The sequence below is a fragment of the Euprymna scolopes genome, chromosome 11 (assembly GCF_053919585.1).
Source record: "Euprymna scolopes isolate OS-2025 chromosome 11, ASM5391958v1, whole genome shotgun sequence".
Taxonomy (NCBI): domain Eukaryota; kingdom Metazoa; phylum Mollusca; class Cephalopoda; order Sepiida; family Sepiolidae; genus Euprymna; species Euprymna scolopes.
Genome location: NC_136492.1, coordinates 119,676,243 through 119,701,746, shown reverse-complemented (window position 1 = coordinate 119,701,746; position 25,504 = coordinate 119,676,243). Strand labels below are relative to the sequence as shown.

The 25,504-nt window shown below is 36.9% G+C and overlaps 1 protein-coding gene across 3 annotated transcripts in view; it reads right to left on the bottom strand.

Annotated features, from left to right (window-relative positions):
• Positions 1–10,460, bottom strand: part of LOC145288087 (uncharacterized) — an 82,141-nt gene extending 71,681 nt beyond the window's left edge. For all 3 annotated transcript variants that reach the window (XM_080136142.1, XM_080136141.1, XM_080136143.1), the window contains exons 1-2: positions 10,149–10,460; positions 1,752–1,880 (exon numbers count right to left, since the gene is read on the bottom strand). In XM_080136142.1, the coding sequence (XP_079992268.1) occupies positions 1,752–1,880; positions 10,149–10,424 (405 nt within the window). In that variant the 5' untranslated portion in view covers positions 10,425–10,460. The remainder of the gene's footprint in view (positions 1–1,751; positions 1,881–10,148) is intronic.
• Between the last annotated feature and the right edge of the window lie 15,044 nt (positions 10,461–25,504).

The window sequence follows — 25,504 nt, the reverse complement described above, 5'->3', positions numbered from 1 at the left end:
TCAAGATGAGAACAGTAGTTTGAAGACTCCGAATAATACAGATAATCAATCCTCACCTCAAAACAATTCAATACCATTTTTTATATTCTGTCTTTGATTTGTGTGATTACAATGGAACTGAATTTTATTACACTGTTATCCTCACTTTTTCCTTTTAAAACAGCTATAAAAAATAACTTGGTTTAACGGATAAAGTATTTGATAAACTTTAGTTGTCATTGACATTCTTCTGGAGTTTGAAGTTTCGATCCTCAGTGTGGGTGATAGAAAGAATAAAATTGCAAATTACTTAGGACTTCTACCTAGTGATGGCTGACAGAACAAGAATATGCTACTTCCGTGAATTAAATAAAGAGATCTGTTCAAAATTCTGTGCAGATTCCTGAGTTTAACAAGATGCACCTGAAGAAGGCCAGAGGTTATAATGCTCGAAACGTTGTGAGAATAGCACTCAAGATGAAAGCAGTAGACTGAATAATCCAAATAATATGAATAATCAGTCCTCATCTCAAAAATTCAGAAACTAAAGAAAACAGTTTAGATGTGGTTTGAGTTAGTTTGTACAGAGTGATATGATAAAATTGTTGCCCTAGAAAAGACAATATGATTCCATTTCCGTTTGATGGAAGCCGGTTTTCTTTTTTTTTGTTGTAAACCATCTATTAATTGTGTATAAATCCCAAGAGTGATAGAAACCTTCTATCATGTCTGAAAGTGACACATTGTTAAACGAGCGAGATCGGAGATGCGCCGCTATACAACTCATGCTCTCTACCGCTCTAAGTTATGACAAGGATCATTACCAGCATCCTCAAAATGCATTGCTAGACTGCCACAAATAACAGGGACATGCCCAGGGTAATGAAAACAAAGTTTGCAGCCACGGTTATTGTCTTTGGTGTGGTTTCAAGTGAGGGCCACATCTTGCTATCTCATATCTTCAAAGTTGACTTGAAAGTCAACACCAAAGTGTACCTGGATGTGTTGAAGAGTGTGATGATCCCCTCGTGCAATCAGGTGGTTGCTGGCAGACCCTGGATGTGGTAGCAGGACTCCACGCCGGCCCACAAGTCCAAAGAGACCCTGGCTTAACTTCAGAAGTTTTACCCTTCTCTCACTGCCCCCCCTCCTCCTCTGACCTGAACCCGCTCAACTACTTTGTTTAATCATGTGTTGAGAACATCACTAACATAATCTCCCACAATACCAAAGCCAGCCTGATCGCTATCATCTACCACATATTCGCCGAACTCACGTTAGCGCTTGTGGAAAAAACATGCTCCCAGTTCCGGAGCCATATCAAGGCGGTGATTGAGGTTGGAGGCAGCTACATTGAATAGATGTCAGCTCTACTACATAATCAAATTACCTGAATTGATGTTTTCAATAAAAGTTTCAAAATAAAATTGTGTTGTTGTTTTCTTTATGGCGACAAATTTATCATTCAACCTTGTATATTTTACGGTTTATAAACACAACTTGGGTTATTTAATGCGAAAACAACAATCATTGAAAGATTCATTGTATACAATTAATTGAACCCAAGTTCCTCTTAAACCTATTAATAACCAGAATCGATCTGATAAGATTTGAAAAAAACTTCATCAATTTTGTTACAATAGTGTCCATAAGACCAATAAACTACATGACAAAGAAACTTTTCATGCTTTTTTCATATTAAGTAATAAAATCATAGTTTAAATATTTTCAACAACATTCTCTAATGGTTATACAAATATTAAGGCACTTGCCTCTTGTATGGTGCTTTTGTATGCCAGATGTTTATTGCTGCCTTCTTGTGTGTGAATTTCATAGATAATGTTAAAAAATTCATCTTTCAGAGCAACGCGACGATACTTTCCAAACATTCCCAGGTTTGCCTGTGAAGAAAAGAAGGAAATTATTTCAGCAGCAGGAAATACAACAAACAATCAAGGCAACAATTTTCTTCAAGGAAAAGATTTTTTTTTAAATTACGCATTTACCGACCACAAGCTAAATGCCCATCAGATCATGTTAGATGGAACAAGAATATGCTACCCCCGTGGGTTAAATAAAAGGTTCCGTCCAAAATCCAGTACAGATTCTCCGAGTTGGACAGAAAGGTTACCGTTTGGACAGAAAGACTCCCGAGTTGGACAGAAAGACTCCCGAGTTGGACAGAAAGATTTCCGAGTTGGACAAAAAGACTTCCGAGTTGGACAAAAAGATTTCCGAGTTGGACAAAAAGACTTCCGAGTTGGACAAAAAGACTTCCGAGTTGGACAAAAAGACTTCCGAGTTGGACAAAAAGATTTCCGAGTTGGACAAAAAGACTTCCGAGTTGGACAAAAAGACTTCCGAGTTGGACAAAAAGATTTCCGAGTTGGACAAAAAGATTTCCGAGTTGGACAAAAAGATTTCCGAGTTGGACAAGATATACCTGAAGAAGGTCGGAGGTTACATCAATTTAAATGTTGTGCAAATAAAAGGGTTACAGAATTAGAGTGGGAAGTTTGCGATTGAAACTGCACACAACGTGTGTTGATCCGTAGACAACGTTACAAAAAGACTGCTGTAAATTTTCAAAGCAATTTGCAATGATAACTTGAAAAACTGGGAACTTTGTGCAATTGTGAATTGCAACAAGAGTAAAGAAGAGCACACGATAAAGGTAATTAGAGAGGCTTAAAGTTGATGGATTAAGTTTTGAAAGTGATTGAAAAATTGTCAAGCAGCAAATGGGAAATTAGATAAGCATAGATGAAACATAGTTTGGCTTTATGTTTGGGCAAAGTAACACTAATATTAGCACTAGTTATGTTTGGGCAAAGTAACACTAATACTAGCACTAGTTATGTTTGGGCAAAGTAACACTAATATTAGCACTAGTTATGTTTGGGCAAAGTAACACTAATATTAGCACTAGTTATGTTTGGGCAAAGTAACACTAATATTAGCACTAGTTATGTTTGGGCAAAGTAACACTAATACTAGCACTAGTTATGTTTGGGCAAAGTAACACTAATATTAGCACTAGTTATGTTTGGGCAAAGTAACACTAATATTAGCACTAGTTATGTTTGGGCAAAGTAACACTAATATTAGCACTAGTTATGTTTGGGCAAAGTAACACTAATATTAGCACTAGTTATGTTTGGGCAAAGTAACACTAATATTAGCACTAGTTATGTTTGGGCAAAGTAACACTAATACTAGCACTAGTTATGTTTGGGCAAAGTAACACTAATATTAGCACTAGTTATGTTTGGGCAAAGTAACACTAATATTAGCACTAGAAACAAATGCAATAAGAAGAACCGGTATTTTGCTTTTGTAAATCTAGAGATAGCTTTTGTCAAGCGAGATTGTCTAGTTAACTTTGCATAAACTAGTGACAAATGGATGGTTGGTGAAGGTTGTCCACCTCAAAGTCAAGTGAGAATTAACAGCACATTTAGTGACAGCTTTAACGTTAAAGTAGGAGTTAATCAGGATTCAGTAATGTGTCTGTTGCTTTTCATTTGTTTTATAAGCGTTGTCCAAAAAGGATGCTGTATACTGATGATTTAGTACTTGCATGTCAAACAATAAAAAGCTTAGTTGTTAAGATAAAGACTTGGAAGAATGCCATAGAAAGTAAAAGTCTGAGAATGACTTTTACCAAGTGATGATCAAATGGTTATAGTGTTTGAAAAAAAAAAACGCAAAATAAGAAACTTCCTCTGCTCAGTTTGTGGAAAGGGAGGTAAATGCAATTCAATTTTTTGTGATACTTGCATCATCATCATATTGTATGAATCCAAAGATTCTATTGTTGGCATTGGTTTCCATGATAATTTCAAGTCAGAATTCTTTCTAGAAAGACATTGGGTACTTATGGGAAGGACCATGAGAATGTTCCCAACATAAGTGAAAGTGGAACAAACTGGATTTGAACTTGAAATACCCAGGTTGTCAGTTTATGTCATTAACCACTTGACCATCATTACCTTTCTGTGGTACTTGCAAACAAGCAAGCAAGAAATGCAGAGGAACTATGAGAAGATTTAGAAGGGATAACCAGTTTACGTTTAAGAAGACAATGGTGATGGATGAGAACTCAGATGCAAACAAAATATAAGGTGCCTTCAATAAGTTTCCAGACTTTTTTGCACACGCAATTAAACTTGTAGATTCTTCAAAAGTCAGTATGTTATTGCTATACATCTTATGAGATGACTGACCAATTTTTATGATTTCAGGAGGTTCAAGTGAACAGCTACAGCAGGAATTGGAATGCACCCTACTAAAGCCTGATTGTCACAACTGGTGAATTTCAAAAATGCAATCTGGACATGAAGACACTTTAAAAGAACAATATGCAATAAAATTGTGTTTTAAACTTGAAAAAAATGCCACATAAATGTATGAAATGCTTTAGATTGCTTTTGGATCATCTTACATGAGTCGAGCATATGACATTCAAGGAGGGCAGGGGGTCTATGAGGGATGATGAGAGGTGTGGAAGGAGTGGGAGGAGTAAGGAAGTCAGAACCCCAGAGTTAATTGGCCAAATAAAGAATTTCATGGATAAGAACCATTGTGTGTGTGTATAGAGACAATAAGTGCACAGTTTGATGTCAATGTGGGAACTGTATGAGGGGTGTGCAATAAGTAATGCCCTTGACCCACTTCCAGTTGTCTGATCTAGCTGAAATTTTGCATGTGCAATGATTTATATCTCTACGGGTTATGTGACAAATTACAGCTCTGAACTAATTGTGATTTCTGCTTTACAGGTGTTTGAACTGAGTCAGGTGTGAAATGGAGCCTGTTGAATGTCGAGCAGTGATCCGGTTTTTGTATTTGAAAGGACGCACACCACAGGAGACTTTTGATGAAATGAAAGAAACTTATGGTGATAATGCCCCATCATATGACCTTGTAAAACGCTGGCATCGTGAATTCAAACATGGCTGGAAGTCTGTGGAAACAGCTCCCAGACCTGGTCGCCCACCTGCCACTGATGAGGCATCTGTTCGTCAAGTTAAGGTTGCCATTTTGGAAGATCGGCGCATTACTATTCGCTAAATAGCCCAAGATGTCAAGATTAGTACAGTCTGTGGAAACTATCATTCATGACAATTTGCATATGCATAAGGTGTCTGCCAGATGGATTCCCAGGTTGCTCACACCATTCCAGAAGCGAGAATGTGTCGAGTGCTTGAGGATGAATTTGGAGATGTGCCAAGAAGATGAGTCAAAGTTTTTCAAAAGACTGATCACACAGGATGAAACCTGGGTCAATCACTATGATCCAAAGACCAAAGCCCAGTCAATGCAGAGGAAGCACTTGGACTCACCACCTCCAAAGAAGGCAAGGCTGCAGCCCTCCGCTGGCAAGGTCATGCTCACAGTCTTCTGGGACCAGGACAGAGTAGTGATGACAGATTTCCTGGCAAAGGGTACCACAATTACAGGAGCCTATTATGCTTCACTTTTGAGGAAATTAAAGGAAGCTATCAAAATCAAAAGGTGGGGCAAAATCAGCAAAGGTACCCTCCTCTTGAAGGACAACGCTTCGGTCCACAACTCGCATGTCGCCAGATCAGAAGCATGTGCGTGTGGTTATGAAATCCTTTTCCATTCTCCCTACTTTCCTGACCTTGCACCCTCTGACTTCCACCTCTTCCCAGCCATGAAGTTGTTTTTGAAAGGAAAGCGTTTCCCAGATGATGCAGCCTTGATTTCTAAAGTCACATTGTGGTTGGAGGACCAACCTGGGGTGTTCTACAAAAACGGTCTCCAGAGCTGCATCAAACAATGGCAGAAATGCATATCTCTGGGTGGTTCCTATGTAGAGAAATACTAATAACTGTGCCAAGTTTCATTGCTCTACTGCTAGGGGAAGTGGGTCAGGGGCATTACTTATTGCACGCTCCTCGTATATACAATTATTCATGAGGAACTGAAAATGAAGAAGATTTGAGTAGAGTTTAATCCAAGGGTGCTCTATCCTTGTAACAGACTATTTGACAAAGATGGGCATCAAGACAGTTCCTCACCCCCCCCCCCTATTGTCAAGACCTGTGACTTTTCGTTATTCCTTAAGGTCAAGGAAAACCTTAGAGGTTGTTGTTATGAGACAATTGAGGAGATGAAAGAGGCTGTGATGAGGGTCATTGACACGCTCAAACAAGAGGACTTCCATGGGTCTTTCCAGAAGTTGTTGCAACAGTACAAGTGCATTGCAGGTGAGGGAGATTACTTGAAAGACGACTACAGTTTCATGTGTCCACTATCAATAAAAGTGCCCATACAAAATATGTACTATCAATAAAAGTGCCCATACAAAAAATGTACTATCAATAAAAGTGCCCATACAAAAAATGTACTATCAATAAAAGTGCCCATACAAAAAATGTACTATCAATAAAAGTGCCCATACAAAAAATGTACTATCAATAAAAGTGCCCATACAAAAAATGTACTATCAATAAAAGTGCCCATACAAAAAATGTACTATCAATAAAAGTGCACATACAAAAAATGTCTGGAAACTTATTGAAGGCACTTTGTATATTTGTTATCTTGGTAATACTATCGGAGCACAGGGTGGAGCAGGTGCTAGTGTGATTGCAAGAGTGGATTGGAGTAAATTCATGGTATTTATGTCATTACTAACTAGCAGAGCATTACTACTGCCAACTAATGAAAGAGTCTATCATGCATTAGTATCAGAACAAGTACTACATTTTGCTTTTAACCAAAAAGCCAAGATGTTTTCGAGTTTTTTTCAAAACAAATAGCAAGCAATGTTGTCCAAGACAATAATAAATGTTTCTTATAAAAGTTTTAAGTTTGTAACTAATATTTGTAAAGTTATTCAAATTTCTCCCATGACAGGTTGATGTGACACAAGGTATTTAAATAGCCAGCGCTAGAGAGGAAGAGCCCTATGCCTGAGCAGCCCTATCAGCATTTTACGGTAAGGGCATCTAAGGCAATTAGCAATAAACTAATCCATTCCCAAAGAGAAAAAGGGAGGATGGACCTCCTAGAACTGTAAAGGACCATATGTCAGCGAACCTTTATATTTGGGTTTTAGCCAGGGAAAATCGGTTCAAAAGTGTGAAAATTACAAAAATGGAATTTGCCAGGTGAAGATTGACCGACGGCATTGCAAACATACATGCGTAACGTAATAGCTATTGGTTCATGTTTTAATTTTTAGCATTGCAGCAAACATGTCTTCATAGCTCAGGAAAAGTTAAATCATAAGTTAAACGTTTTGGTTTCAATTCTCTATGGTGGCGCACAAGTCAATTTTTTAAAAACTTTTTAAATCATTAATATATATTGGCTCCTATAAAGTATAATAATAAATACAAAATCTGCATTAATGAAAATATATTTAAGTGTATTTTACCACCGAGCAATGCCAGGTGGCCTGCCAGTAAATATTTTTTAATTATGTAAATTCTTCAACTTTGTAAGATGTTGCAATTTTTATGAACCTTAATTTATTTTGTTTCATTTTCGTAAAAATCAACGCTTCTATATGAACTTAGATCCTTAACAATAAAGTCAATCGATCAAGCAGTTACTGATTTCTTGCTTCAGCGACTGCCACAATGAATTCCATCATTTCACTCTTTCACATCAAGTTCTGGTAAGTAAAAAATTTCTACACTATGGTACTCTCCCCTGCAAATTGTTTTGAGTTTAGGCGAGTTCTGTCCACTGTTAAGGAAGAGGTAATAAAGACTCACCTATCCTACCCCGTCTCTTTATATTAAAAATGGTTTCCTAAATTTGCCGGGTGTTTTAAATGCAGAAGTGTTTGTCAATCTGATAATGTGGGAGGGGGGTACATAATAATAGGAGATTGCCATGGACAGACAAAAATACAAACCTCAAAAACAAAACAAAATTAAGACAACAGCTTTTGATAACTAAAAGGATTGATATTGTATATGATAGAGTTATATAATTAATAATAGAATGTACTAACATTTAACACTTTACTGCAGTTTCATATATAACCAATCATCAAAACTTTAAATAAATCAAAACTTAATCAACTGACATCAATTGATTAATGTTAATCAGGAACACTTCTGGTAATTGGTGATACCATGAAAATACAATGCAAAGATATTACATACGCATACACACACACACACACACATATATATGGAAATATGTTTCTTCAAATATATTTCACCTTTTATTTATACCAATTCTTTAATTTATAAAGCTCAATGTAATTACAGAGCATATAACATAAACAAGAAAAGATGGTTGGATCTTTCTACCGCTCCAGAAAATATCTCACTACTGATGCAATTCTCTATCTATATAAAAGCCAAGTACGTCCAACGATGGAATACTGCTGCCATATCTGGGCAGGAGCTGCTAAAAACAGCCTATCCTGCCTTGACAGAGTACAAAATAGACTTTGTGGCTTAGTGGGGGATGCCCTTTTCTCTACCCTGCAACCTCTCTCCCACAGAAGAGACGTTGCGAGCCTATCCTTGTTTTATCGTTATTTCCATGGCAGGTGCTCATCTGAACTCCAATCTCTGGTCCCCCCTCGCCAATCTTTCATGAAAAACACCGTCTAGCTGAATCCACTCTGAAAAATTTCCCCCACTCTTTATCTGTGCCTAAATCAAAACGTGGATTCCATGAACAAAGCTTCTTTCTTAGAACTGCACGACTGTGGAACTCTGTTCCGTCTGCTTGCTTCCCACCTGACTACAACTTGGATGTCTTCAAGTCCAACATTAACAAATTCCTAATGAACCGCCCCTTAAGTAAACACTTCATCAAATCTCCACACTAACGTACTGTACTTGCAATAACCCTTATCCCTGAGTGGCTTCCGGGCCTTGATAAGTGGTGACCACCGTGTAAAAAAAAACAAAAAAACAACAAAAGTGTATATTCTAAATTTCAAGATATTGACCATCTTACTATTTATTGCTTTAAGTATTTTGACATGCACAATTCTTGACAGCACCTGTTTTCTTTGAAAATCATTCATTTAAGTATTATATCAATCAATGAATCTGTTTCGCCCTTAACTCAAGAAGAAAAAGCACTTATCAATTTATCAAAATAAATGCATATGGACATGATTACAAAAACTGAATTATATCCTTTTTCACCTATGTATTTTTGCATTTTCATTAACTTTTATGCAATTATGATTCACCTTATAGTTTGCAGTTTCATTTTATGCACTAAACAGAAAAATCATAGTTTATAAATAATACTTTGCTAATAACTTTCCTTTAAAGAGAAGACATTCTTTGAAACTCTGAAGAACAACGAATTTCTAAATGTACATTGTGTGTTCCTTGTTTAATAATAAACTGTTTTAGTAAATTTTCACGTTATTAGTTATTAGTAAATGCGCATACGTGCAACTGAAGCAGACAACAAGGCAAATATTCCTCCACCCACCCAAATGGGGTGTTTATTCCGAAAGCCGTTCTTAACATGAGGAAGTTGGAGGTGTAAAAGTTGTAAAGGATTGAAGAAAGTTAGAGTGATTTTTTTTTTTTTTTGTGTCGTCTGCTCGGAAGTTTGTTGTTGCTGTTGTTACACGCATGCGCATTACTAATTCCTCAATTGTGAAATAAAATGGCTGCCAGGGATTACATAGCCTTTTACGTTGGATAACAAATGTTTTCATATCTGGTAAACTACTTAGCAGCCCCAAATTTAACTGTGATATTCGCTATCAGCACACTCGAAAACCATAGTAAGTCGACATTTCGAATGTGAACGGTGAGTTGTATGTAAAAAAAAAAAAAAACTCTGTAAATTAGGATTTACAGAGTTTAAATTTATACTCTTCTAAATATATAATTGATTAAGTTCAAGTATATTGTTAATATGAACTAAAAACTAACATTTCTCCAAAAGAACATAATATGTATATAATTATATAAACATTGCAAGGAGTCTACGCGGATCGATCAACGTTTCAACATCTTAGGATACATCAGTTTGAACTTGGGAAATTTTTGCGAACTGAGAATCGTTACGTTACGGTGGCCCTAAAGTTGTGGAACTTACATGAGAATAGTAGTCCGAATAAACCAACTTACTAATCCTTATCTAAAAAAAGAAAGATTTACAAATATATAAAATGTGTAGATTATTATTAATATTACCCTCGATGAATTTTTCCTCGAAGTGGAGGTCGGAACGCACAAGACATTTTGGAGTTTGAATTGTGGAAAATCCTTCAGCTGAAACTGCTTTTGTTTTACGTAGAATTTTAGCTGCAGATCATCAATGCTCGGGTCATCCTTCAACGCCCTTAAGATACGGGTGGCCTTCTCTCTGGTCACGATACAATGGTTCTGCGATTTACTGGTGAATTCATGCACGAAATTATCGAATCTTTGTTTAAATTCTGCAACGTTTTCACCTTCTTGCACCTCCATGTTGATTGTTGACGGCTTTCTCTATTTACTTCCGGGTTAGAGAGTATGATCGGAAAGGGAGATAATCCTGACCTTTTACCTCGTCGTAGTAGTAGTCTTTCTTGAATTGGCAACATTACTAGTGACGGGACAAGATAAAAGTGTAGTATCTGTTCTTCAGATGCTACACTTAAATTTCTTGTTCTCTGTCAGTGGAGGAGAAATCCTTCACGACTGAGACACTTTTTATTTTTGTTCCTTTTCTCCACATTAAAAAACGACCCTGGTGTCCAACTCTGTCCCATGGGGAGGCATCGTAAATAGGAACATTACTAGTGTAGTGTACTGTATTACAATTTCCCTTATCCAAATTATTTAGAGTAAAATAGGTTTTGGGTACTTGTACAGTTTAGTCAAGACATTAAAAAATGAAATTATCGAAAAAAGGTTATATTGCACGTATCCGTTATGGAACGAAGTTCTCCGAAAAAAAATTTCATCAAGTAGTTTTTTTTTTGTTGTTTTTTTTTTGTTTTTACGGCGAAAAAACAATTTGTTATGATACCGAGCAAAAGGTTCAATTTTTAGGAAGAAAAGCTCGAATTAAAGATGGGAAGGAAGTGTCGGCACTTTACATGGAGTTATCTCTCCGTGGCGTGTTCAGCAAATTTTACAATGGCTGAATTCAACGCGCTACGCGCTCTCGTAAGAACGTGTTTTTCCGCTGTAAAAAAAATATACTCGATCAAATTAAATGATTTTTTTTTCGGCAGTCCAAAACGGATGCGTGCAATATAACCTTTTTTCGATAATTTCATTTTTTAATGTTTTGACTAAACTGTACAAGTGCCGGGTTTTGGCAATACTTTCAAAAAACTTATTTGTCCTTATGCTACCGTACTGAAATAATTACGTTATTATTTATAAAGCCATTCTTAACACAGGGAGGGGAGGGTGTTTTGTAATTATTCTGTACTTTCATCTAACAATTTAAGAAAAAAGATATCGTAAAACTTGAATTTAACTTGAAAATACTATTTAAAAAAAAATAAAAGTGCATAAGTAACAACTTATTTAAACCATGGGGTAAATGTTTCGTTTAGGTCCACCTCCACAATTTTCTTTAAAATGACGACATTTATAAGTTTTCGACTATGCTGAATACGAAAATCGCATTGAAATGTTGCAGACATAAGTAGTTATCAAGATAGAAAAAAATGCATTATGCACGGTAATTTTGGCGGCTATTTTTTTACGCGCATGCGCGCGCGCCCTAAGCAATCAGAATTTTACACGAAGGAAAAAAACAAGTACTCCCCCCCCCCATCCTCCAGAATGGCGGACATTTTTCTACGCGGATGGCGGCCATTTTTTTTTTGTACGCGCGTGCCCTGATACCCCCCCCCCCCCCGCAAGACTGGCGGCCTTTTTTTTTTTCGCGCATGCACGCGCGCCCTGAAAAGAAAAAAAACAAGTATCACCCCCCCCCCCCGGTTCAAATATTTAGAATACAAAAAACCCTGTAGAATTCTGCAATTTGCTTGCCACCACAAGAAATACGCACTTATAAAAGTTTTTTTTTGTTTAAAATTATGACTTTGCGGGTATGATGGAACATGTTCAGTTTCATTGTTAGTCGTCAACATTGGATTCTTATAAAGTAGAAGTGTTTTTTTTGGGGGGGGTGAAGTTATCGAAAAAATTATCGAACAAATGTAAATGGAATATTGGGTATTATTTTAGAAACTCGAACTTCAATAAAAGTTATTTTGCAACTTGCCTGCATCATTCGTTGGTATTTTGTTTCTACGACATTTTAAACTTTTGCAATGCAAGATGGCGACTTTCAGTAAGGAAAGCATTAATGTTGGTTTTGGGAAAATGGAAGAGACAGTTGCGAATTTTAAAGTACCACAATATTTGAGATTAAATAAAAAGTATTTAAAACTACTTAAAAATAGCAAGTTTTTTTTTTTTTTTTTAAAGATTTAAAGATAGTTGTATCCGTCGCAAAATGTGCCCCCCCCCCGGACGGTTTTCAGATGTATTTATGTCCTTACTCCTGTTTTTCTGTGCCATGCCTGTACATTTTTCCAGCATGACAAAAAAACTTATGGAGCAGTTTTGATTTGTCCGTCTCACTTGTTATAAAAAGATATCTTGCCAAGTACTGCTCCATAAATTCTCCTCGAATGCCAGGCCTCTTTATCCATTCCTTCACGTCTCGCCACAGCCGCTCAATATTTTGTGTGTGAATAGTTGGGTCATCTTTATCCACGAAATTTTTAGAGTGGTTGACTATCTGGTGAACATAACCGTTCTTGTTGAGGTTGCTATAAGCTCGCCAAGAATCGCTATAGACTATAGAACCTGGCAGAACAAATTTCTTGGTTAAACGAAGTAGTGTTTCTTCGTTCCTCCGCTCATTGGGGCCTGTCAATGCTACCACAAAATTCCGTTTCGATATCCTCTCAATGCCGCCAAAAATCCAAATTTGCTTTAGAAGCCTTCCTCAGTTATACTTGCGGCGAACGATTAAGGTTTCGTCAATTTCCACCTCAATGCCTTGGCCCCCTATTGGCTCTTGGTTATCCGACCAGTTCTGACAAACTTCAGAACAGTAAGACCTCCAGTCAACAGCAGAACGGCTGGAAATGTCAAGATTTTCTTTTACTGTTCCGTGGTCCCACCGGTTGCTAAGGAAATGGTTTACGAATAGAACGCCTTTCCAACACAGCATGTGCGTCTTCCCTACAAATGTTCCATTGCAGTCGCTGATGCTGAAGCCACAATAATTCCTTTTTTTCCTATATGGTTCTACACAATAATTTGTGCATCGCCATAGGGACTTATCTTCCCGATAGGAACATGGGTTTTCACACTTGGGGCATGTCACACTGGTCGGTAATACCCCATGGCGCCGGAGGAAACTTTTACATTTCTCTTCTTGTAACATGTAGTTATAAATAGTCATGAAATATTTATTACAACACATGTCACAAGAATCTGTGGTAGCACTCATTTTTAAGTGGGGGGGGGGTGTAACGTAGAAAAGTGTCAGCGAGTGAAAATAAAATGTTGGCACGAAATGTAATTAAAAAAAAAGGTGTGCAAAGATAAAGTTGTACAGAAGAAAATAATAGAACAAAAACGTAGAAAAGTGTCAGTGAGTGAAAATAAAATGTTGGCACGAAATGTAATTGAAAAAAAATGAAATGCTTATAATAAAGGTGGAGAAGTTTTCAATGTACTGCAGAGATGTCAAAGTTCAGTTCGAATATATTTTCGTTTTAGTTTGTAGAATTGTTTGCGCATGTACTAGTGTATCCATGCGCATGCGAAGGGTTAATAAATAGGTCTCGCAAAATTACTTGTTTCTGTAAAAGTTAAATGACATTTTCGTCTTCGCATAATGGTAAATATAGTAGAGGCAGAAATTTAAAGAAATTTGTGGAGAATACTCGGACAATATTACAATTATTTACAATGGGCGTATTTATTTACGCACGCAGTTGTATTCATACGCGTGCCTAGATTAAACACCCGCGAAAACAAATACACTCGCATGCATGACGGATATTTGAGATGAAATAGGAAGCATTTAAAACTACTTGACAATACAAAAGAATGATGCAGATAATTTGCAAAGTAACTGCGTATTTCTTGTGGTGGCGATATTTTCCTAATAGTTCAAGTTAACGATTAACAACGAAACCAAGAATTTTTCATCATACTCGCAAAATTTCATAATTGTAAAGTGCATTTCTTCTCTATTTTATTTAACGTAATTTTCTTTGAAATGACGACTTCTAGTTTCGATTATGCTGGATACGTACATTTTTTTTGTGGGGGGGGGCATTGTCAATATCATAAAAGTGGATCATTCTCGAGGATGGGGGGGGAGTACTTGGTTTTTTTCCTTCGTGTAAAATTCTGATTGCTTAGGGCGCGCGCATGCGCGTAAAAAAAATGGCCGCCAAAATTACCGTGCATAATGCATTTTTTCTATCTTGATAACTACTTATCTCTGCAACATTTCAATGCGATTTTCGTATTCAGTATAGTCGAAAACCTATAAATGTCGTCATTTTAAAGAAAATTGTGGAGGTGGACCTAAACGAAACATTTACCGGCAATTCGGAAGTTTTTTTTGAGTTCATATGAAAGATGGAGAGTCTCTTTTTTTGTGTTCTTTGAATGTTCAAATATGTAACAGAGACAATATTAATGTTCGTCTGTTAAAGGAGAGTATTAATGCGCGGAGCAGTGGAAATGAAATAATTGATGTTTGCATGCGTGGCAAGTCCTAATGAGAAAGCGTTGAATGAGTCAGAAGAGTTCAAAGAGACGAAAGAATGCTCGAAAGGCTAAGAGACTAAAAAGATAGATTTTGTGTTTGTGCATGTTTATATATGATTTGTTCGGCTCCAAACGAGCTCTAGAAAATCAGTTTTAAAATATGTCCTAGGAGGAATTCCATTGGACGGAAGACATCACATGGGGTGCTTTAACTACGTCCGCACCTTTGGTATATAAAGGTCACGCCGGAATTTGCGTGGGTGTCATTTTTCATTTTTTTAACGCGCCGAAACAATCAATTGCACTGCGCGCCTAAATTGTATTTAATGATTTTAAATTTGAATATTAAACTGTGCCAACTGGCACAACTTATATTTTTAAAAATTATTATCAAAATTTGCACATAACGTGTTCTTGTACATAAAATATTGTGCTATTTTTATTTTAAATACGCATGTAGTGTTATCATAGAACTACTTTCATACACATAACAAGGAAATCATGGCGTATGAATATTGATGTAAACCGCCTAATACATATCGTATTCGACAACATGGCGTAGACCTCTACACACGTACCTTCAATCTCTCTCCCTATGTAAATATGTAATAAAGTTCTATATCAAATAAAACCACAACTTGATTATCAATTACTTATAATAACAAACTTAAACTAACGACATGGTGGCAGTGAAATGGATACCGAACATTTATAACAGTTGAAAAAAAAAAAAAAAAAAAAAAACTTCGCCAACAGACACGAGAGGAAAAATACGTTTACAGAAGACAAAACAAGGCATGTAAACCAATTTTCATTAATTTACCATTAATGCGCATTTTATAAAACCTTGCTGTCATTCTCGTATATGCTATAAACACGTGTGAATTTTTGCACAATAGCAGACATTTTGAATTTTTGCCAACTGTTGTTATCGTATGTGTTCCCGTAAACACGTGTGGATTTTCGCACATTGGCAGACATATTGAATTTTCTGTTTATTGAAAAAATACATAGCCGTTAATAATAATGTCTACCAATAATGACATTATTCCGTTTATGGACTGGGAAATGCCAAATCCAGCGGAAACATTTAAACTTTTTAAACAGAGGTTAGAACTATATTTTGCTATAAACAAAATAAAAACCGACCAACAAGTGAATTACATACTGCTAAAGACTGGCAACGAAGGTCTCAAAAAATTTAACGCTTGGAAATTAACAGATGAGGAAAAACGTTCTCCCGACACTATTTTTAATAAATTCTTGGAGCATTTAGAACCTAAAGAAAACTTTAGGATTAATAGACTAAAACTAATGTCTTATAAAAAAAAATAAAATGAGACATTAGACGACTTTGTCAGTAGATGTCGTCAACTTACGTTAAAATGCTCACTAACCAACACTGAACAAGAACAGCGAATTATAGAACTAATTATTGCGAGTACCCCAATTGTCGAATTCCAGAAAGAACTATTACGAAAAGATAATACGCTAACACTGGATGAAACCATCCGAATTGGTAAAACGTATGAGGCAACAAACGTACATATTAAACAGCTTAGAGAGATGTTAAACACCAATAACAGGGAGGACAATAGCGCCAATACTGACATACAAGCAATTTAAAAATATAAACAAAATAGAAAGACAAACAACTGCCTTAATTGCGGAAAAAGTCACGAACATCGACGTGAAGCATGCCCAGCATTTGGTTCCAAATGCAAAACGTGTGGAAAATATAACCACTGGGCAACAGTATGTTTATATAACAGAAGATCAAGGTCAAGATCGCAAAACAGAGACCGTGGAAAACAAAAAATATTAAACATGAACCAGACCAAGAAAAAACACTTCATCCAAACTGATATATTATCCAGGAACAACAGCCAGGAACTAAATGAACAATTCGAAAATTTAACTTTTTCCACCATTAACACACCCTCTCAAACATAGAGAGATGAAGCCTTCACTTATATAAATATAAAATTACCTAATCGAAACGGGACTCACAGACTACAAATTAAAGTCGATACTGGAGCCCAAGGTAATACATTACCAATTTCTACATTCCGTAGAATGTTTCCTGAGAAATTAACTACTGATGGCTGCCCAAAACTAAAAAAACAAAGTAAGGAAAAAAAATTAATAGCCTACAATGGAACACCAATAAAGTGCTATGGCAATATCAGTATACCATGCAACTACCAAACTCTGATTGGCACGAAAGCACCTTCTATATAGTAGATGTAAATGGACCAGCAATTCTAGGATTACCATCACTGGAAATACTGAAAATGGTCACTCTTCACTGCACGGTGAAAGAACAAAATATAGTCAAACCAATCAACAAAATCGAAGACTTGGTACAGATCTATCCAGATCAATTCGACAAAATAGGCTCTATGCCTGGACATGTCAAGTTAACAACGAGCAAAAACGTACAACCTCACATTGACCCACCAAGAAAAACCCCAATTGCCCTAAAGGACAACATAAAACAGGAACTAGACAAAATGGTCAGCAACAAGATCATTAGAAAAGTCACAGAGCCAACAGACTGGGTTTCCAGCCTAGCTTATTCACACAAGAAAGATGGAAGCCTGAGAATCTGTCTAGACCCAAGACGCCTTAACATTGCACTAAAGAGACCACACCATGCAACCCCTACAGTGGAGGAGCTAACACACCACTTTGCAGGTGCCAAACTGTTCTCTAAACTTGATGCCAAAGCTGGTTATTGGTCCATACATTTGGATCAGGAATCTCAGCTGCTAACGACATTCCAATCCCCTTTTGGCAGATACTGTTTCCAGAGATTACCATTTGGGTTAAGTGTATCCCAGGACATTTTCCAAATGAAAATGGACCAGATACTCGAACAAGTTGACGGAGCAATTGGAATTACAGACGACATTGTTGTCTATAGTAAAACGGACAAAGAGCATGATAAGATCTTATACAGGCTCATGCAAGTAGCTGCAAAAAATGGTCTTGTGTTTAATTCAGCAAAATGCAAAATAAAATCAAAAAATATATCTTTCTTTGGAATGATATATAGTGAAAATGGTGTTAGCCCAGACCCAGAAAAACTTAAAGACTTACAAGACATGCCATATCCAACATGCAAAAAAGAACTACAAGAATTCTTAGGCCTTGTCACATATTTATCACCATTCATACCAAATTTAGCTGACAAGACACATACATTAAGAGGCTTGTTGAAAAAAGACGTACCTTTTCTCTGGGAAGAGCATCACAAGGTATGCTTTGAGATGCTTAAAACAATAATCACCAAAGACTCCACACTAACATACTTCGACACGAATGAAGTACCAATACTGCAAACTGATGCGAGTTTAAAAGGACTTGGAGCAGCATTAATGCAAAACAAAAAACCTATTGCATACGCGTCAAAATCTTTAACAGACGCCGAGCAACAGTATTCGTTTATAGAAAGGGAACTTCTAGCAATTGTATTTGGTGTGCACAGGTATCATGTCTACCTATATGGACGGAAGTTCAAGGTACACACCGACCATAAACCCTTGGTCATGATACTACAGAAACCACTGACCAGTGCACCTCCTAGGCTACAACGAATGATGACCAAATTACAGGGATACCAGATACAAATAGAATACATACCAGGCAAAGAAATGACTATAGCTGATACACTAAGTCGTCTCCCCAGTACTCAAAACACTGACATGATCGACTTAGATATTCGAGTTGACTTGGTGAAATTCAGGAGCGAACGCCTGAATGAAATAAAAAAGGAAACAAAGTCTGATCCAATACTCTACAAATTACATGAAACCATAACAACAGGATGGCCAGACTCAATTAAGGAAGTACCACAGACAATTCGGTCATACTGGTCATACAGAGATGAGTTATCTGTCAGTGATGGCATAATCATGAAAGGCTTAAGGATTATTATCCCTGAAAATTAGCAGAAAACTATCCTGGACCAACTACATTACAGCCATCAAGGTATCGAAAAGACACGTCTGCAAGCTAGAGATACTGTCTACTGGGAGCGAATTAACACTGATATTGAGAACATGATCAAAAAGTGTTCAATATCCCAGGAAAACCTCCAAGCACAATCAAAAGAAACGTTACAACCACACGACATCCCTAGCAGAGCATGGGAAGTTGTTGGCACTGACTTGTTCCACTGTAACGACCAGGAATATCTCATAATTGCTGATTATTATAGTAAATTCCCAATCATACGGAAAATGAATGGCATGGCCACAAGCAACATGGTCATATCAACAATGAAGCAGATATTTTCAGAACATGGTATTCCCACCAGAGTTATTAGTGACAACGGACCACAGTACTCCAGTGAAGCATTTAAAGAATTTGCTCAACAATGGCAATTCGATCATATCACATCATCTCCAAGGTTTCCTAAATCAAATGGTTTCATTGAACGACAGATTCAAACCATTAAAAGAACAATAGTCAAAGCAAAGCAAGCAGGAAGAGATATTAACCTTGCAATACTGTGTTTAAGAACAACGCCTATCAGCCACAAACTTCCAAGCCCAGCTGAACTTCTAAACAGTCGCGTCATGAAATCGAACCTGATTGCAAAAATCACGAATCACAGATTTCCCAACCGTGACCATATCCATGAAGAACTAAAGCACAGACACGATATACAAAAAACCTATCACGATAAAACAGCCCATGACTTACCAGCACTTGTCCCCGGACAACACGTACGTATGTGGGATAACCAAACTGGAAAATGGAAACCAGCAACAATTCTCAGCAAATGTACAGAACCTAGATCGTACATCCTCAAATTGCCAGATGGATCGTCAAAAAGACGTAACAGAGTCCATATCAGAGCAGATGGAAAAGCAACCCATAAACATGTTCACTTCAGTGACCAAACCCAATCCCAATCTGGACTCCCTAACACAAGCATCTCAAACCAAATAAACACTAAGAAACACGTACCAAACATAACAAGACATGGCCGTGAAATCCATAGGCCAAACAGATTTAAACAATAAACGTCTGAACAATGTGTACTACTTTTCTTCCTTCTGGTAAGGGGGATGTAGTGTTATCATAGAACTACTTTCATACGCGTAACAAGGAAATCATGGCGTATGAATATTGATGTAAACCGCCTAATACATATCGTATTCGACAACATGGCGTAGACCTCTACACACGTACCTTCAATCTCTCTTCCTATGTAAATATGTAATAAAGTTCTATATCAAATAAAACCACAACTTGGTTGTCAATTACTTATAATAACAAACTTAAACTACCGACAAACACGTGTACACCCAAGACTTTCATTTCTCAACAGAAAATAAACGCCATGTTTATTTTATTCTAGCATTTCATTTTTTGTTCCTCTACTCCATTTCCTTTTCTTGCCACGCGCAACATGAAATGGTGACCCCTTTATTTAAAATGAAATGAAATGGATGAGTTTGAACGAAACACTCATACACACACAAACTCTCTCTCTTTACAAAAAATAAACTTTCCCTTTCAACAGCTAACAGCGAGAGACGCATGCCACACTAAACATGTGTAGTACCTTTTTCTTTCACTTGTTTCTTCACGAAATAAATCCTAGTTCGTTTAATTCAATTTAACATGTACTTTGTCTCTTTCTCAATTCAATTCATTTTCCCTATTTTTCACCACCACCACAAATTGGTGGCACCCGAACGTGAGAGGAACACGCATTTCCTTCTATACCCTAGACCGCTACAAAATGGTGACACCTGAACGCGAGATGAACACGCATTTCCTCCTATGCCACATGTTCACAACAAACCACCGACCACGACGAGACGTGAAACGAACAAGCATGGCGACCTTACCTTTTTTTGAAATTAATTGTTTTGAGCGACATACGCATTTTATTTGATAAAGAACAAAACTAACTTTTCAACAAAGAAAAACAAGGGAACTTCTACCGACAAAAACCTCAACGAACTACAATGACGAAGACCCTTGTCAGACTCGGCAGAAAACAAACATGGAGCTGTCGACTTCATACCGAATTTAAAAAAAAAATTCGAGCTCGACAAACATTTTTCACGGTTTCCTGACATTACCCTGCAACAAACACGAGGAGCAAAACCACATAGGCCTATGCAATTCCCGCCCGCACAGCAGACGCAAGAACAAAGAAACAGGACATCCCTATCAACACATAGGAAGAAGTTGAATCAACAATACGAGTTGAGATGCACCACGCACGCTGATAAACTCACAACTTGGAAGTTTCATTTATAATGATCCCTGTTGAAACTATAAAACAGCTTCAAAAAGATTCAAATTAAAACATTATAAAAAATACAACTGTCCATTAAATTATATTTCTGGAAAAGATGAAACTAGTTCACACTACATATTTTGACTTTTTAATGTTTTTAAAAACTTTTGTCAGCTAATATAGTAGTTTTTATTGTTTCTCCATTTTTTGCACTCGTTGGGGAATTGTTATTTCAGTTTGTGGAAGTTTCTTTGATCTTCAACTGCTTTTTCTACTTCAATTTGAAAACTTCGATTATATCTTCGATCTACTAAAATTTTAAATCCTAGAACACTTATCATGCATCATTATCGTAGCGTTTTACTCCATCTCGATTAATTGTCGGGCAGTGTCCGAGCTATCTCTCAGGGCCACATCGGAGCATGCCTCACTTAGGGGGCAGTCTGCGAGAATGTATGCAATAGTCTGCATATCAGCGCTACAAACACACCAAGCATCTTGTACATCGCCACACTTTTGCAGGTTGTCCTGTGTTTTCGCAACTTCTGTTCAGGCCTTGTTAAGTATTACCCACTCTTTCTGGGGGAGTTCAGAGCCTGCTGAGAGGTTTGGAAAGAGTGGGTAAAAAAAAAGCTATTATATTTACAATGTTTTAGCCGATATAATCTCCAACCTTCTCCAGGTGTATCTTGTAGAACTCAAAAATATTTATGTCCACATGAACCCGTGGCATAACAGATAAAATACTAGGTAAAATTCAGTTTTAATTGAAACTGTTTTGGAGGTTAAAAGTTCAATCTCCAGTGCAGGCAAGACTAAGAATACAATTGTGAATTACTTAAGACTTCTACACAGGCATGCATGACGGAACAAGAGCATGCTACCTTTGTGGATTAAACAAAGAGTTCCGTTCAAAATTACATGCCAATTCCTGAGTTCAACAAAAACATTTCTGAGTTTGACAAGATACACTTGAAGGTTAGAGTTAACATCATTTGAAACGCGAAAATAACACTCAAGATGAGAAAAATTGTCTCAATAATCCCGATAAAACAAATTGCTATTCTTATCTAAAACATTGGGAAGCAGATAATGCTGTCAAAAAATATTCCTCCAAAACCATTTTATCAAAAACAATGTTTTTACCTCAGCATCCTAATAGACATTTGAGTGTCTTATAGTTTAAAATTTATACATTTTTAACACCTTTTTTCCTTAAAGAAAATGAATACATTATGTATATAAATGACATAGGTTCATGAATGGATCTGAGATACTTTGGTATCTGCTGAGATAGTATGCACCAATATTTTGTGTGCATATCTTTATAGTTTTCATAACAGATGCGATTCCTTATTCTGCACCGACTTCCTACAAAAAGAACAATAAAGAGTAGGCATAACTGTCGTAGCCCCGACACACGCGCGTCGAATCTACTCCAAAACAAAATAATGGCGCGCTGCCTCAACAGTAAAACCCAGTTGCGCATGCGTGGATGTATAAACATCATTTCAGCTGTGCGTACATTTTCTTTGCACACCAACGCAAATTTGGTAGTTCTTAAACGAAATTTCAGTTATTCGTGCGGACGTTATCTAAGGCATCTTACGTCATAAGAATGTTATTCTTTTCATCCAATTAGATTACAAAGAAAGGAAATTTTTTAAAATGTTTTTTTCTGAATGCCTCCCTGGAGCCGGTCGGACAAGTATAAAAAGTTAGAATTTATAAAATTAATAAAAAGGTGGTATATATCTATCTATATATATATATATATATATATGGATATATCTATACTTGTTGCCAAATTGAATATTGAAATGTGCATATCTTTGGTTCTATAGAACGAAACTACATTAAAACTTGAAGGGTTTTTGAAGATTATATAAATACTAGCAGGACACCCGCTATTGCCCGGTTGTAAAATAGGCTCAAATATGATATTCTGATTAATGCAGATTTTATATTTATTAGTATTTTATATTTATTAGTATACTATATTGGACACAATCTATAGTAATGATTAAAAAGGTTAAAAGAAAATGACACATGTGACACTACCAAGAATCGAAACCAAAATGTTTAGCTTACAATTTATTTTTTTGCTCTGCCTTTACTGACTGAGCTATGAAGACATGTTTGCTGCAAGGCTAAAAATTAAAACATGAACAAATAGCTATTACGTTATTCATGCATATACCTAATGCCGTCGTTTGATCTTTAGGTGGCAAATTTCATTTTTTAAAAGATTTTCACATTTTTTGTATTAATTATCCTGGACTAAAACGGAAATATAAAGTTTCACATGGATTCAAATATCTTATATGTTGTTTCACGTCGGTAGACCAAAAACTGTAGGAAAAGTTTGGTAAGGCAAAATTTTTTAAACAGAAATATTTATGCAGATATAAATATATATGAAAAGAATTTGTTTATTTATTTTTCATCATTTTTGGGTGTTTTTAAGGCTGTTAGGTTTTTCCCATTCCCCATCATTGCAATATTGTAAACATTGATTGGTTTTGTCCTTGTCACAATTGTATTGTTTGCATGTATTTTTGTAAGTGTTGAACAAAAAAAAATGTATATATATATATATATATATATATATATATATATATATATATATATATATATATATATATACTAGCATTTCAGCCCGGCGTTGCTCGGGTGTTTGGATGTGTGTGTTGAGCAAAAAAAAAAAAAATGGTAGTAGGAAGGCAGGCTCGAACCCGTACTATGAAGAAGAAAAAAAAAAATAGGGAAAAAACCTGACGTCCTTACTGTTATGACCACTGCCAAACCGGAAGTGACGTAGGTTTTAACTAAGGTTAGACAATCAAAAGAAGAGGATGACTTTAAAAAATATCGGCGAAAAAAGCGACCCCCCCTGTAGAAAAGTGCCCAGTTAAAGGTGAAGATGTAAATGTTTTTAGCCAATTTTTCGATATTTGTCGTCTGAAAGGTCGAACTTCAAAACGATACTGATCTTGTAAAAATTCGTCGCTTCTGTCGAAAGTTTTAGGCAGACATGCAAACATACATACATACATTTATATATTGGTACCTAAAAATTTTCGACCCAAACCGATGAAAAAGCTTGCCCTATCTCTGAACACCTTTTATGTAAAACTTCAAATGCCCAGACCAGAAACTGTCCGAGTAACCTGGTAGAGACCGCAGAGGTCGAAGTTTTCAACACCATGGCGTAAACATCAAGATCAACCTGTCCGCGTTTGGACATTAAACATGCGCGCACCCCTCAATTAATTCCTCCACGTGGATACGGGATTGCAAACCTAATGGACTTTTTTTATTCTCCTTTTCTATCTCCCCGCTAAGTAAGCGCTGGGTTTTTTATAGTTTAATTCTTTGAAAAAAAGACTGGTTATTTCTAACCAAGAACTCTTACTTGTCTCCTTCAGAACATTCAATTAATTCAGTTGAAGACTTTCCTGGATAATTTCAATATGTAAAAAAAACATTCATTTACCTATCACATATAGATCTTTTTATACCTCAGTTGAGGAACTGTCTTTTTTTTTTTTTTTATTACATTTTCACCCCAAACAAGGCAAATTGCCACTTTGGTGTAGGGGGCTACTATCAGGGGCAACAACTACTGGGGTACTATGTAGGGATTTGGGCAGCAAGGTGTCGGTTCACGTTACACTTGAACTTCTGCACGTCAGTACTGTTGGGGAAGCAGGGACCTGGAATGGAATTCCAGAGTCTAGCGGTTCTGGGGAAGAAACTATTGGAGTAAAAAGATCTTTTACATCTAGGGACCTCTACAGTGTGGGGGTGGGATTTAGCAGCCTGTCGGGTTTGTCGAGGGTGCACACGTCGTGGGGGCACAAGTGATTGCAGTTCGTCAGAGCATTCACCACTAAAATACTTGTAGAAAAGGCAGAGGGATGCAACATTTCGTCGATGGGACAGAGGCTGAAGCTTAGATGCCAGTTCAGGGCCTATCAGGCTTGCGACTCTCTTTTGAACCTTGTCAAGGAGCAAGAGACTAGTAGCAGATGCACCAGCCCAGATGTGGCAGCAATACTCCATACATGGGCGAATGGTGGCCTTATAGAGGTACAGGATACTTTCGGGTGTTAGTAGTTTTCTAGCACGGTAGAGAGAGCCCACCTTTCTTGCAGCGGCCCTGGCAATGCCTTCAATGTAATTGTTCCAACTCATGTTTCCTGTGAATGTTAGGCCAAGGGGTTTGAAAGATGGACTCTCAGATAAAGAGTCGTTGGCCATTGCTATGGGTGGTAGAGAGGGTTTCTTGTAATTATTGAATGAAACTAGTTTAGTCTTGGCAGCATTGAACGCGACCAACCACTTTTGTCCCCATTCCACTACAGATTGGAGGTCTTCCTCTAGTGTTTCTGCCATTTCTTTAGAAATGTGTTCATTCGTCTTCCTGTCGTGCCTGCCATAGAGTGTAGTGTCATCAGCATATATACCCATCTCAGAGGCAATGTTGTCGGGGAGGTCATTTATGAATATCAGGAACAATAGAGGTCCAAGGATA